We start from the raw sequence: 15,574 nt of genomic DNA, 5'->3' as shown, positions 1-15,574 counted from the left end.
GAATTCCTTCGGGGATTCTTTCTGAAATTCCTTTGTTGATTGCTTTTGAAAATCCTTCGTGAACTTCCCTTGAAATCCTTCGTTATTTCCTCCTGGAATTCCTTAATGGATTCCACCAACCCGGGAAACTTCCTGAAAATTCTTCAGAGATTCCTGGAATTCCTTCGGCGATTCTTCCTGAAATTCCTTCAAGGACTCCTCGTGGAAATCCTTCGAGGCTTCTACTGGAATTTCTCCAGAAACTACTCTATAGGCGTCTTTGTGCATTCCTTTTGGAATTTCTGCGAGGATTCCTCCTGGGATTCATTCGGAGATTCCACATGGAACTCCTTCAGAGATTTTTCCTGATATTCTTTCTGAGATTCCTGTTTAAAAAATCCTTATGGAGCGGATATGGTGTGGTGGTTAAAGCACGTGACTATCACGCCGAGAACCAGGGATCGTATCCTACTCCCGACCAACTCGCAAAGTGTGAGTTCTTCCTTAGGAAGAGAAGTTAACCGTGGTTCCCGAGATAAACTAGCCCAGGGCTAAAAATCTCGTTAATACAGAAAAAAGGAAGAAAAATCCTTTGGGGAATCCTCGAATTTCTCAAGAATGCCCGCTAGAATCCCTTTGGATATTTCTGATGGAATTCCAAGTAACAAAACTTGCTGAATCACAGCTTTTTAAGCTAAAGTTTTCTTAAGAATAGTTTGTTCCACTCTTGTACAGCAAAAATGTTTGATGGGATCCTTTCGAGGATTGTTGCAGGAATTCCGACGGAGATTCCTCCTGGATTTTCTTCGAGGGTTTTTTTTTTTCATTTTATTTACGGCGCTTTACCCCTTAGTTTATTTATTCCACCATTTAGGGATTTCTCCTGGAATTCCTTCAGAGATTTCTCCCGGTATTCTTTCGAATATTCGTCTTAAAAATCTTTTGAGGAATCCTCCTCAAATTTTGTTAAAGGATTCCCGCTGAAACTTCTTTGAGGATTCCTGCACGAATATCTGTGGGGATTCCAGCTGGAAATCCTTTGAGGATTCCTCCTGCTATTTTTTCGAGAATTCTTCCTGAAAATCCTACGGAGATTCCTCCCAGAATTCCGTCAGGGACTGCTCCTGGAATCCCTTGGAGATTGCTCCTGGGAATCCTTTGGGTAATTTGACCGGGAATTTCTTCGGGACTTCTCCTGAAATTCCTTCGGGAACTTCTTTTAAAATTCCTTCGGGATTTCTCCCGAAGGTCCCTCAAACATTTCTCCAGGAATTCCTTTAGGGATTCCTCTTGAAAGTCTTTGGGAAATCCTCCTGGAAATCCTTTAAGGATTCCTTTGGGGATACTTCCTGGAATTCCTTGAAGGATTCTTCCACGCCGATTCACGCCGCCGCCGCCGAAGGTTGCAACCGGCGTGACACCGATGACGCCGCTGCCGCCGGCCAAAAATGGCCCTCACATCGCCGCTGAGCAAAATATAGTCAGCGCACAATGCAAACTGGGCATACCTAGAGAAATCCCCGGAAAAACTGCTGGAGGAATCCCTGATTTGACTCTTAGAGGAATGCTCAAGTTTACTGCAGGAGGAATTTTTGAAGGAACCCCTGGAGAAATCTCTGAAAGATCTCCTATAAGAATGCCTGAACAATTTTACTTGCTTTGAGGAGTTCCTGAAGAAACTCGTGAATTCCTGGAGGAATCTCCGGGCAAACTCATGGACTAATCACTGAAAGAATTTAGTAGAATCCATATAAGGAACTCCCGGAGAATCCGCAAAAGCTACTCCAGGTGGAATCGCTGAACGAACTTCATGAGGAACCATTGGTGGAAGCTGTGCGATGATATTTTATAGAAAATTCAGTTTGAAAGACGTTTCCGTATGCTTCGGAATTAGTTTCTGCGTATTGCAAAAGAGATGGAATCCCTTAATGAGTGCTTGGAATGAGTTCTTTATTGAATTCTTGAAGGAGTTCTCGGAGAAATCCCCAAGAAAATAGAGAAGAAACTGTTCAAGGAGCTTTAGCAGAAATCCCTTAAGGCGAAACTGGAAGCATTTCCTCATTTTTTTGGTTTTTGATTTTTTATTAAATAACGAAGCAATATTATTAAAATCGGTTTTCGTGCACATGTAGATTATGGATCAGGGTCTTCTGAATTTTTTACGCGGTAGAAAATGTTTTTCGTTTTTGCAGAAACCATTTTTTAGTGAAATTTTGTTCAAAAATGGTTTCTGCAAAAACGGAAAACATTTTCTATCGCGTAAAAAAATCAGAAGATACCCTGATCCATACTCTACATGTGCACGAAAACCGATTTTAAAAATATTGCTTCGTTATTTAATAAAAAATCAAAAACCAAAAAGTGAGGATTTGCTTCCAGTTTCGCCTTAAGTAGAAATCCATGAAGGCTTTTCTGAAGGAATCCATTAACGAACTTCTGGAGGAACCCCTGAAGGAGTTTCTGGAAGAATCCCCGAAGAGTTCCTGAAGAAATTCACGGAGAAATCCTTGTAGGGATTTCTAGAATCCCTGGAAAAAATCCCTGAAGGAATTGTGAGAGAAATCCCAGAAGGAGTTCCTAGATGATTCAATGAAGGAACTCCTGGGAAAATTCTGGGAAAGAAGGATTTCTTGGGGGAACCCCTGACGGAGTTCCCGAAAATCTTTCCAGCCATAAAAGGAGAATATTTTCCAGTAACTTCAGAAGAGATCTTTTCAAAAAATTCAAAGAAAAATCTCCGGTAGATTCCAAGAGCAAACTCCGGAAAAATAATCCTGGAGAAATTCCTGAAGCGCTTCCTGGTGAGTTCTTGAACAATTTCCTGGAGAAATCCCAGAAGGAGTTCCTGGAGAAGTCCCTCAAGAAATTCCACAAAAAACCTCAAAGATTTCCAGGCAAGTCCCTCAAAGAATTTCAGGGGGAATTTATGAAACAATTGCCTGAAAAATCTCAAAAAATTCATGGAGGAATCTCAGAAAAAGTCCTTCAAGGAGCTCCTGTAGAAAACCACGAAGGAGTTTCTGCAGCAGTCGCTGAAGGAGTTCTTGGAGAAATCCCTAAGAGAATTTGAGTTGAAATCTGAGAATGAGTTCCGCTTAACCCATGGAAAAGAAGGAGTTCCTGGAGGAAGCAGTGTGTTCAGAAATTCTTTAAAGAATTCAAGGAAATATCCCTTAAAGAATTGCTGGGGATATGCCTGAGAAAGTTCCTGGAGAAATTCCCAGCGAAGTGCTCAGAATGATTTTTTGAAAAATATGTATAACTATTTTCAAAAATCTGTGTCCCATACAAAATTTTAATGAAAAATGTGTATCTCATACAAAAATAAAATGGCCCCTCGAGCTCAAAAATCTGTATTTCATATGAAACTAAATCTGTAGAAATGCTCAAAAATTTTAATAATACTCTGAAGGAATTCCTGGAGAATTTCCTTGAGCAATTCCTCCAAATATTCCAGAAGAAATTCCACAAGGAACTTCAAGAGATATTCCTCAAAGATTTCAAATCGCTTCCATACAAACTTCAAAATGATTTTTAAATAGATTCCCTTGTACCGTAAACCGGGGTCAAATTGATCAGCGCACAGTGGCGGGCCTCCATACAAAGGTCGGACAAAACCTCAAATATTAACCGAAATAGCTGAAATTCACAGGTTATGACGATTTTAGTGCCCTTAACCTATTTCTGATATGGAACTTTTCATATATTTTAATTTCACTATATTAGGGTGGTTCAAAATTTTGAAATCTGCTGATTATGGGAGGCATGTAAAAAGTTATCGATAATAAGCTAACACGATGCGTTTTTTGAACGTAGATTTTGATCAACCTCTCAATTTGAGGGTTCTATAACTGTATATTTTTTGCTGTTAGAGTGGTCCAAAATCTTTAAAACTACATAAATCATTAGAAAAATTCGATTACTTACGTTTTCTGCCAATGGATCAATTCAGATATACTCTATTCTCAGGGACCCTCTATAGACCACGTGACGTTTTACGGTGGTACACGGAATACGGAATATAGTGACCTGCATAAAATTTGAACTGCTTTTTATAACAATGATACATATTGCCCTTTTTACTGGCATATTACCAGGTTTGCTGGTATGTCTGAAACATACTGGAAAAACTTGTAATTAGAAGGCACGAAATGTTGCTAATTGACAAATTGAGAGATGAAATTTGTGAAAAAAATCGAGCTCTCGACGCATACTAATTAGACACCAGCAAAACAAACTGCTTGGTGGCTAGGTATGCGGAGTGCGAGAGTAAGTCTCGGCTTCATATAAATAATTCGCTCGCACTTGTCGTTAGTGGGCACAAACAGGAGTGTGTTGTGGATTGGCATCTAAGCCGAAAAGAGAGATGAGTTTGTGAAATAGGAGTGTTCACGGTGCGGCTTCGGAGTCAGTTTGGCTTTCTATTCCGCAGAACCATTACCTGTTCTGTGGCTTAGTTGGTTAAAGCGCCGGTCTAGCGAATACGGAGTCGTGGGTTCGAATCCCACCAGAACGCGATTTTTTTCACAAATTTCATCTCTCAATTTGTCAATTAGCAACATTTCGTGCCTTCTAATTACAAGTTTTTCCAGTATGCTTTTTATAAATCTCGTTTCAACGACTTCATATGTACTTTTCCGAGTTTAGGTTGTACATGTTGTAATGTACATTCCCAAGTAGCACCTGCAACTAAAATGGAAATAATCATCGTTGCAAACATGTTGCAACTGAGTTTTCATGAAACAAACAAAATTAAATCCTATTAAAATCCTGGTGTTAACGCCAAACTGAGGTGTAATAGTTTTATAATTACTAGCAAAATGAAAACAAACGTCATCATTAGTCGAAACTTGCAAAACCAATTTGTAACTGAAGTATAATCTGATTGTTTCAACGAATCTTAGTTACAACCGTGTACAAACCAAATCAACCAAAACATTGATTCTGATTGTTATAAACATGTTGCACTTGGAACTTATTTAGAACATAACGAACAGTTTTGACAGGAGAGGTAGATGTTCCAAAATGTGCGGCAAAATGTTTTGTGGTCATGAAAAATATAAAATGCACTATAAAAAAACGAAATGTTTCAAAAATAACGAAATCATGTACAAGTAAAATGTAACCTTTTCTTCATAAATTTGTCGACATATTCCAGATTTTATAAAATTAAAGTGGTAAAATAGAAAAAAAAATCTGATTGGAAGCTTAATATTAACCCAATAAAAAAAACCTGCCTCATTTTCGCAGTACTGAACGACTGGGAAGATTTGAATATATGGGGTTTTGAGAAATATTACGTAAAGTACAAAAATATTAGGAGTTTCCCACGAAAAAATTTACAATGGATTTACATTTTTTACAAAAAACGTGAAATTTTCGTTCCGTAATAAATGGGCAGCCTGTTGTCGACGTAAATGGGAAGTACACGTCCAAGTGTGGCAGCATCCATTTATCACGTAACGCTAAATTTGACATTTTTAACCCCCCTCCCCCCTCCGTTGCGCTTTTTTGTATGAAACCCGGATTTTTTTTTGTATGGGCAGTAACGCTTGGCCATACTCCCCCCTCCCCCTAGAGCGTTACGTTATTTGTGGACGGCGCACATCTGCTTTTTTGGTTGTTTATGTCCTGCACGGAAAATTCAAACTACCTTATTTTGGGTCGATTTTACCCCAAAATGAGTATATCAAATGGATTAGTTACCCAAAATTAGGTTGTTTTTCCTCTCTCCCCCACAGATACACGCAGAAAAAAGCATGGTAAAATCAAAAATATATCAGGTAAACTCAAATAAATTGTCAATTTGTTCTGGCAACAAAAATAAAACTGTTTGGAGCAAATCGAACGTCACTTTTGAAGCAAATTCAATCCATTTTTGAAACAAACATGCATCTTCTGACAGGTTATGTTAGAAACAAATGTAAAAATTTGTGTTTTTTGTGGCAGGTCGGCCCTTCGGAAATATTTGTTTTCCAATTAATTTTACAAAGTCATTTCCTTCTCTAGGAAAACCCACTTCCCGCGTGGCACTTTTAATGCCAGCATCATGTAGATAACATACACTCTCGAAATCAATGGGATTTCGTGGAAACTTTTGGTGAAACTTGACTTTTTTTGCAAGAGGAAATCTTGTTTGATGCTGCAGCTGGAACTTGAGAGTTTTGTTTATGTTCTCGACGGCGGAACGGGGGGCTCTTCAATGGGTATTGTAGAAACCAATATGTAATTGAGTTTGTTTTAAAAATTAATATTTTAGTTTTAAAAATTTTATCAGTTTATCGAATAAACATGAATATTTTTGTTTCAAACGAACGAAATTTGTCTCCGTGGAGCATTATAAAGTTGAAAAAGAGTTCATTTTATGATGTAATAGTCATTTATTGTGATAATATTATTTCAAATGAAATTGCCTACCTTTAGGCGTTTAAGGGGAAATTTCAAAATTTAACTTTGCATTTAAAGTATTAAATTCATTAGATGTGATATTTTAATCGCGTTAGGGTAAATGATGATGGTTGGACCAGTTTGTGGTGTTTTACTACGTGGTCCAAATACATGTCGTTTTTTTCCTTTGATACTAACATTTTTCTATAATAAACTTAAGCTTGGTGGAAAGCTCTGCTCTTCTAGTTTTAGAAAAGCACGACCATTTGATAATTTACTTGACATTTCACTGTAAAAATCGTTTTTATTTAGCAGAAAATTCTAATTTTGGTTGGACCAGTACTGATTATGGTTGGACCAATACATTGATCATGGTTGGACCACACGGGTCTATGGTGTAAAAAACAGTATCGTTCAGTTATCCACCGATTAAAAAGAACATAATGCCATCGGTTCTCAGGAAGCTGTTGAATATCAACACTTTTTGGTTATTCTAGCAAGTTTTATGCGCGATCAAAGGATTTCTACCTTAAAGAAGGTACGGAATGGATGTGGAAGACCGAAGCTTTATGAAGATAGAGACAGTGAAATGAAACAAGACAATATGTAATGTCATTATATGGATACTATTGTTTTTTTTTTTATTATTATTTTTTATTATTCATCAAACAAAGTGCCTGCTCAAAATACAAAGCCTGAAAAGCAATTTGTGCGAGAAGTTACTGTAATGCCACCTTCCCACGATGTAACGGATAAACTTCATTCTTGGGCATTCAATTCTGCAACAACTTAAGGCATGACTTCCGGGTGGCGCTTCAAGCTTTGCCAGTCATGTTTCTCAAAACAACCATCCGGGTCATTCGCGTTGCATACCTTGGCAGCTGGGTTAGTGAGAGCATTTTCAGTTTAAGGAATACCCTCGTACTCGTTTTCTCCTCGGAGTAGTTTTCAATCCAGAGTCGTCGATGACGGGAAACGAGCCCCACCGAATTTGTTTGGTAACTACCATATAGATATTGTTCTCTCCGTCGCGTTTGCCATGATGAGTGCACAAAATGCAGCCGCCCTCTTTCCAGCTGATTGTAAGCACTAGAAGTGGACGAATTACAGCCTGGATGATATCAGTGTTGGGGTGTCGTTTGGTATCCGATTGAATCACGTAATCTATAAAACTACTGTTAACATATTTCATGACTTGTTCTTTCATTGCGGGTCAAACTAATCCAGCGTACAACTCACGATACCGTTCCGGCATTCGGTTCGACAATCTTTTCAGCTTCCGGTCGATGATAAAGCTTTCAACGCGCGAAATGAACTGTCAACAAACAGAGCTGGTCTTAGCAACCAACATGGTAACGGCTTGGTCTAACCAAAAGTATTCCTTGGTCCAACCATGATAATATTCAGATGATCCTAAATCGCTAATTACGTGTATTTTCGATAGAAAATTATATACTTTTAATGTGCCAGCATAATTTATACATATTTTCGCATTAGTACAAATCAAAAAGTTTATTAGTTTGAAAAAGGATAGGACTTCTGTAAATGTTACAAGTTGGGTTATCTTGGTGCCCCAATTGTGTTCAAAGTGGTCCATGACAAAATGCTTAATAATATAAAAGATTTAAAGTGATTTTGATGAAAGTCGATGTAATTTCAATAAACAAGAGGATAAACTTTAATATTATGGAGATATACGGTCCAATTTTTACAAAAATATTGGTAAAATCAGGTTTTTTTTCAAAGTGGTCAAACCATGATCAAATTTTTGGTTGGTCCAACCATCATCATTTACCCTATTCTGTTCTAGAAGAGCAAAATTAAGCGGAGAAGGAAATTTTCCTTTCCAACCGATACGGTACCAAAATTATTGAAAATTTGGATTTCAGCTCAGTTTGGCGTACAGATTCAGAATATGGAAATTTCTCAATACCACGTAAGAGCCAATCGGCAACAAACTAACAAAATCAAGGCCCAGGAGGAGCTGGGTAACGTTTACGGCAGCTTCAGCCACTAACTTTGGTAACCCAGATTTGAGTAAAGGTGTCTTTCCTCAGATAAGAGTAACTGCAGTTTTGTTCAATCAATGATCGAAAATTGGTCTTGATTCTGAGGGGTTCATGTCATGTTTTTCTAGGAAATTAGAACGATTATGTTTTTTAGAACAAATTATCAATTCAATGCTTTTGTTTCACAGACGACAATGTTTTAGCTACAAGTGATTTTGATTGCGCATTACATTATTTTTTAATGACGGATGGTTAGTTTTCAGTCCTTTAGAAATCTTTTAGGCGATTCCAAAAAATCTCAATAACTTATTGAAAATTGAACCAAACCGTGTCAAAATTTTACAGCACATAGTACAAATAAAATACTATCAAACGTATTTATCCAAAAAGGCTGTTATGTAAATAGTTTAATTAATGAAACTTAGTATATACAGCAGCGTCATGGGGAGACTTGTTCCCTCGAGGATTACACGCATATTACACATGTGAAATATAAAATTCTATTTGGAAGCCTCTATTTACTCGGCAATCTAGTATATTCAATGACAAAACGTGTCAGATAATTATTATTTTATTACACACCATAACAAAGGGGATTAAGTCCTCCCATTTTAAAAATACGGCATATCCTTAATTGAATTAAAGGTGTCACGTCACCCCCCCTGCAACAGATCAACTGTGGCCGATTCACTGTGGTCATGACATCGGTCAAGCGATCGGTTGACCGTGTGCAAAGAAAACGAGAGAGATGATTTAGTAGTATGTAAGGATGAGAAATCAAAACAGAACTGAACTCGATGTAACATTATTCTACAACAGAACGTGTGAAGTACCGATACCTATTAAGTGCGTTTATTGAAATTTTCCTTCTTTAAACTTAAAACTAAAGTTATTGCTTACATCTAGTTGGTGGATACGGCTTAGAGCTAATTCTGTAAATCTACGCTTATGAACTATAGTACGGAGGTAGGATTAGTATTTCTTAAATCTCTAAATGAATTGTAACCTAAAATGATTTGTTATCCTATCTAGGAAGTTAACAATCTGCGGTCAGTCGGTCAGTATTGTTGACCTGCTAGTAGTCTAGCATCTTTATCAGACAGTTAGTATACTGAATTTAGTTCGATATCATGCTTATTAACATTAATTATGTCTATAGTGATATTGTGAAATATTTCGAGCAAACGTGATACGATCCACCCCTCTGAAAAGTCGCCAAAAATTGTGAGTAACTTAAAATCCCCTTCAGTTTCGTTTTTATTAATGAATAAATTTAGCTTTTAGCTTACCGTCAACCACAAAAGGTCTGCTGAAAAGAGTTTGGATAGCTTTCCCCCACAACAACAGGAAATTTTATAATTTCAAATACGCCATCTATATAAATAAAAATGGCATGGTGTTTGTATGTCACGAATAGGCTCCGGAACGGGCCAACGAATCCACACCATTCTTTTAGTGTTTCATTCGTGTAGGGCTCCGACGTGTTCGTACGAAAAAATAATTGGGAAAATCGACCGAGAACGCACCAAAAACGAGAAAGTTTGAAATTCCATTTTGCAGGGCGTTTTTCTACAGGGCTGCATGTCAAAAACACAGTAGGCAAGCAGAACGACGTTTGCCGGGACAGCTAGTATTCAATAAAAATACAAGAAAACTTTAAAAGAAAATGAATAGGAAGCTTCTGGAGCTTGTTCGGGAGTTATTTTCCCTTTAAATTAACCATGTGCTCAAAAGGGGATCAATTATGTAACCCATTTTTGAAAACTACATCATAAGACATGCCTCCATAAAAACACAGTTTCGAAAACATTAGCAATAATTAATTGGATGAGAGTTCGACTGTACTATTATAGCTGTTTTGATTATCGGCAACGCAGTCTTTTTAATTTGTAAAACGAGTTTTATTATTTAACCCGACGTTTCGGCGTAAAACTCGTTTTACAAATTAAAAAGACTGCGTTGCCGATAATCAAAACAATTAACAATAATTTAAAGTTCTTCTGTTGTGTATAAACTTGCAAGAGATGTATACGAAAACCGGATCTGGTTTTGTGTTTTTCCTAAAGTTACATGCAAATTAAAAAAAGGGATTACCCATTACATTTGAATGACAAGTCCTAGCAACATGCAATGTTGAGAACAAATATGCGTCATTTTTTGCTCTTCAAATGCTCCGAAGTTCATATCATTGAAAAATAAAAAAGTTATTTAAAAAAATCGTTTTTGGACGAATTACCCTAAGCCGAAGCCAATACCAAAAATTGATCCACCACGTTCATATTAAGAGCTTTTATCTAGTGTCTTCGGCAAAGTTGCTCGAAATAACATTGCCTACAACTTTGCTGGAAAACTAGATCGTACATGATATAAAATAGAAAAGTTCTATTCCAGATTTGAAAATATTCTGCAGATGATATTCATGTCATCCGTACAAGTCTATACCTGCTACTGAACCGTACCTCTCTAATCCTCCAGCCTTATCTAGCAGGCGCAAAAGTCCATCATGCTACCGTAGTCCCAGTAGAATTTGAAACTTGTAAAATGACGTAATTAGTGTATCACCATATTCAGTGTTCATAATGTCAATACAAAGAATACAAATTTACTACTGAATCGATCGTATCTTATCAATGGCGATGCGTATCCATTTGTAAATGTGTATTATTTTCGAAAGTATATTGACAGCTTATCAGATATTATCATTTTAAACTCCTTGGTACGCACATTTCACAGCTCAAGCGTATGATTTATGACTTCGGTAAGGTTCCATACCGTCCAAAATAGAACTGATTTCCGACTTGGGTCTCTGGCTCAGATAAGCATGCTATTACTGATCAGCTCAACAAGTGGCGATACAACTCTAGTTTGCTTATCGCCATGTCGAAGCCTCGGTATAAAAAGCTGAGCTGTAATACCAGCAAGTCAGTTTTGTCCTAGAAGCAAAATGAACAAGTTCGCTGCTGTCCTCGCCATCACCTTGGCCTCGCTGGCCGCCGTTTCGGCTCAGTGCCCACGTATCGTGACCCGTGCTGGATGGGGTGCACGTGCTGCCAACACTGCTGTTCTGCCAATCCGCCCAGCCCCATGGGTCGTGATGCACCACACCGCTGGAGCTCACTGCACCACCGATGCTGCTTGCGCCCAGCAGATGCGTAACATCCAGAACTTCCACATGAACACCAACGGATGGGCCGATATCGGATACAACTGGTGCGTTGGAGAGAACGGTGCTGCCTACGAAGGTCGTGGCTGGGGACGCCAGGGTGCCCACGCTCCAGGATTCAACGATCGCTCGGTCGGCATGTGCGTCATGGGAACCTTTACCAACGCCATCCCCAACTTGGCCGCTCGTAATGCCGCTCAGCAGCTGATCTCCTGCGGTGTCTCCCTGGGACACATCAGCGGCTCGTACTGGCTGATTGGACATCGTCAGGCCACCGCTACCGCTTGCCCTGGAAACGCTTTCTTCGAGCACATTCGCACCTGGCCGCGATTCAACCCAAACCCTTAAATAATCAAACGGAATCCCTTTAGTCGAATAAATGTTATGTGATAAAACTCAGAGGTTTTTGTTGTTTTTTATTATTCATGAAAATGAATGGTAATTTGTGTATCTGGAAAACTATTTGAGTAAGTTTTGTGCATGGAATTTATATGTTGTCTGATGTTTGCTAAGTAATTTAATTTATTTTTTTTATTATAACTACATATGTTTTAACGACACTTAACCATTATTGTGTCATTCTTATCATATTTTCATTAGTGGTAGATCCTTTTCATGTGAACTACTTGGCTATACATTAAATTAGTGTAATACTTCACTGCATGAGAGCATTTATTGAAAGTTCATAAATTTTGTCACAAAACTACTAGGAATCATGCATAAAAGAAATAGGCACGAACGTTATGATCAAAAATATTGCATATCACACGAAGCAAACGTTATGTTATGTTGTGTTACGTTATTTCTTACATTTTGTCATACAACGGCACCATCTGTTGGATTTTTGCATCAACAGGAACAGCAAGGAACAGCGTTCACCACTTAGTTCACCACTGGGCTATCGAAGATGTTTCTACACGGAACCACAAATGAATCTAAGTGTCAAAAAAGGTCTCTTTTAATTATTCCTATCGATATGGACTAGTAGGTCTGTGCCAAAAAGGGAGAAAATAGAAAAAAATATTCCTAGGATGATTTGATGACCTAGGCGAAGTCCCCAAGTAACCACGATGCCGTATATAAGTGCATCAATTTTGCTATATGTTTATATTTAAAGTTGTGAATATAATGCTGCATTAAGCGCTGTTTGCAGATCAGAAGGAATTTCTCAGCCTATCTTGATGCATAGGAAATTCCTTGCCTGAATCGCTCAAGAAACCGGTTTTTCTTCGATCGCAGTACGCAGTAGCGAAGAAATGACAGTTCAAATGGCAGTCACCAATGAAAGTTTCTGCCAGGAATGACTCAAGAAGTTTCTTGAACGATTCCTTTCGAACTCGAAACTGCGCTTCACTTTGAAAACCTCATTGAAGCAATATTAAAGTCGAAAAGGGCCCCACTTAAATCAAATTAGTGCCACATATTGAAGCACTTTGACAGCCATTGCTAAAGTAACATACACTCCCGATTAAAAGTTTGGGGTCACCCCCTCAAAAACATGTCATTTTTTTAGGTCCATATCTTCGCCAATTCGCGTCCGATTTCAAAACCCTAGGTCTCAATCAAACGATGATAAGTCAAAGAAACTTTAAACATGATTTAGAAGAAACTTTTTCAAAAAATGGAAAGGGGGATGGCTTTTTCAGTCTTTGATTCAAGAACGATTTTTATCTACATTCCCGACATTTCGGCCTAGGGATTTGGCCTTTTTCAAGGGTCGTAGTGTCTACCGTCTATCGTTTCTGTAGTTTTTGCATATAGAATGCTCTTCTAGGTTGCTTTTCATATATACGTGTTGTTATTTTAGATTTTTAATTTTTGTATTATATACTGTGCACTGGTAACGACTGTTTTAAAATAATTCTTTAAAAAAAATCGTTCTTGAATCAAAGACTGAGAAAGCCATACCCCCTTTCCATCAAGTTCCCAGTCGTAAAACCCCATACTTTTTCAAAAAAAATTGTATGTAAACTTAACCCAAAGTTGCCAAATTTTCTAAAAAATGGATATAAACTTACGGCAGTGTCGCTGGAAATTGGGTCGGTAATATAACCCATTTTCTATTAGCTTTCAACTGCTTTTTACAGAATTTGGCTAAAAAATCTAGAAAAAAGTTATTAAGTAAATTAACTCTTCATGTCATCGACCAAAAGTTTGGGGTCACCCCTCAAAATGATGTATCGGCCAAAAGTTTGGGGTCACTATCGTAAAACATGGAAAAGTGATTTGGTGATATCTTTGTCATCTATAGTTCAATTTTAATTCTTTTTGGCTCATTTCAAAGATAATTAATTAAATTTACGTTTGATGTCGTTAACTTAACGTTTTTGACGATTTTTGTACATAAAAATGTTATTTAAAGTTAACACATTTCACCACACTTCAAAAAATGAGGCAACTTTATGTTAAGTTTTAGTATTATAATTTCAACAAATATGTGTTGTTCAATGTCCATGCAGTAAGTATCATTCATTTTGTTTCAAATAAGCCAAGAAGAATTAAAATTGAATGAAAGATGACAAAGATATTAACAAATCACTTTTCCATGTTTTACGATAGCGACCCCAAACTTTTGGCCGATACATCATTTTGAGGGGTGACCCCAAACTTTTGGACGATGACATGAAGAGTTAATTTACTTAATAACTTTTTTTTTCTACACTTTTTAGCTAAACTCTGTAAAAAGCAGTTGGAAGCTAATAAAAAATGGGTTATACTACCGCTCTCATCTTAAAATTTGGTCGACCCAATTTCCAGCGACACTGCCGTAAGTTTATATCCATTTTTTAGAAAATTTGGCAACTTTTGGTTAAGTTTACACAAATTTTTTGCACAAATTTTGAAAAAGTTTCTTTTAAATCATGTTTAAAGTTTCTTTGACTTATTATCTTTCGAATAAAACCTAGGGTTTTGAAATCGGACGCAAATTGGCGGAGATATGGGCCAAAAAAATGACATGTTTTTGAGGGGGTGACCCCAAACTTTTGATCGGGAGTGTAAATGCATGTGCTGTACATTTGCATTTACACATGCTAACTATGTGCAACACAAAAAAAAACCAGAACAAAAATCTATTTTTAGCACCGCTTTATTATCGACGGTATCAATGCCCCCACACATGAATGTTTTAACCATTATTTTTGTCGCCGGATCGGGAGTCGAACCAGAATTGTTGAAGACCGCTAGATGAGTTCAATACGCGTTGGCACCTTGGACCGTTTCTGCTGCAGATATTTCATTAACTAAAACGAGACTGTTGTTCTGTCTCAATCATTGCGGTAGAGGGCAAAACGATTATGTCATTTGTAATAGAATCCCTGTAATCACATTCTGATAATCACTAGCGTGGGACACAACAATACATTTTACTCCTGTACACTTTTTAAATTCCATTTTGGCCCCATGTCAACTGTACAAAATTTCAGCTCGATCGGAGAAACTATATTTTAGCGCCAGCCGTTTTAGGTTTTCATACGATTTGTTATGGGGAAAATCACTTTTCAAAGAAAAATCGTCACAGCTTAAGGGGTAAGGGGCAACCCCCAAAAAAAATCGATGAATGATTTCTGTTGAAAATTTTATGGGGAATCAACCCTCCGAAGACCGCATAGCGATACAAGGCATGTGGAAAAAGTTATTGACTGAAAACCAAATAGCATGGCAACGCCGTTTAACACGTAAGGAATAACAATAGGGTAGGTAATCAAAAGTTGAACCAAATGGGGCTTTCCGGAGTAGCGCAAATTGTATGTGATTATTTCTCCCACTTGAAAATAATTTACTACGGCAAAGTCGTAATTTTACCTATCGGGTTAGGCTTAGTAACTTTTTTCAAGAATGTCGCATAGCTTTGCGGCCTTCAGAGGTCTAGTTCCTCGTGAAGTTTTCTACAGAAATCATTCATCGACTTATTTTTAGGGATCAAGCGGTGACCCCAAGTGATTTTACTTTAAAGAAATAAATTTTCCCCATTGTAAATCGTATGAAAAACTAAGAATGACGGGCGCAAAAATATAGTTTTTCCGATCGATCTGAA

At 37.6% G+C, this 15,574-nt stretch overlaps 1 protein-coding gene and 1 long non-coding RNA gene across 2 annotated transcripts; both read left to right on the top strand.

Annotated features, from left to right (window-relative positions):
* The first annotated feature begins 9,424 nt into the window (after positions 1 to 9,424).
* Positions 9,425 to 10,183, top strand: LOC134285775 (uncharacterized). The gene is made up of 3 exons (XR_009996623.1): positions 9,425 to 9,477; positions 9,535 to 9,599; positions 9,653 to 10,183. It is a non-coding gene; the product is annotated as an uncharacterized LOC134285775 (long non-coding RNA).
* A 1,109-nt stretch (positions 10,184 to 11,292) lies between these two features.
* On the top strand, positions 11,293 to 11,937 carry LOC109425513 (peptidoglycan-recognition protein SC2-like). The gene has a single exon (XM_019700767.3). It carries the CDS (start codon positions 11,320 to 11,322, stop codon positions 11,884 to 11,886), a length of 567 nt encoding a protein of 188 aa, XP_019556312.2. The 5' UTR covers positions 11,293 to 11,319; the 3' UTR covers positions 11,887 to 11,937.
* Positions 11,938 to 15,574: the final 3,637 nt, after the last annotated feature.

This window comes from Aedes albopictus, chromosome 1, assembly GCF_035046485.1.
Source record: "Aedes albopictus strain Foshan chromosome 1, AalbF5, whole genome shotgun sequence".
Lineage (NCBI taxonomy): Eukaryota > Metazoa > Arthropoda > Insecta > Diptera > Culicidae > Aedes > Aedes albopictus.
This window is presented reverse-complemented; position numbering and strand designations above follow the sequence as displayed.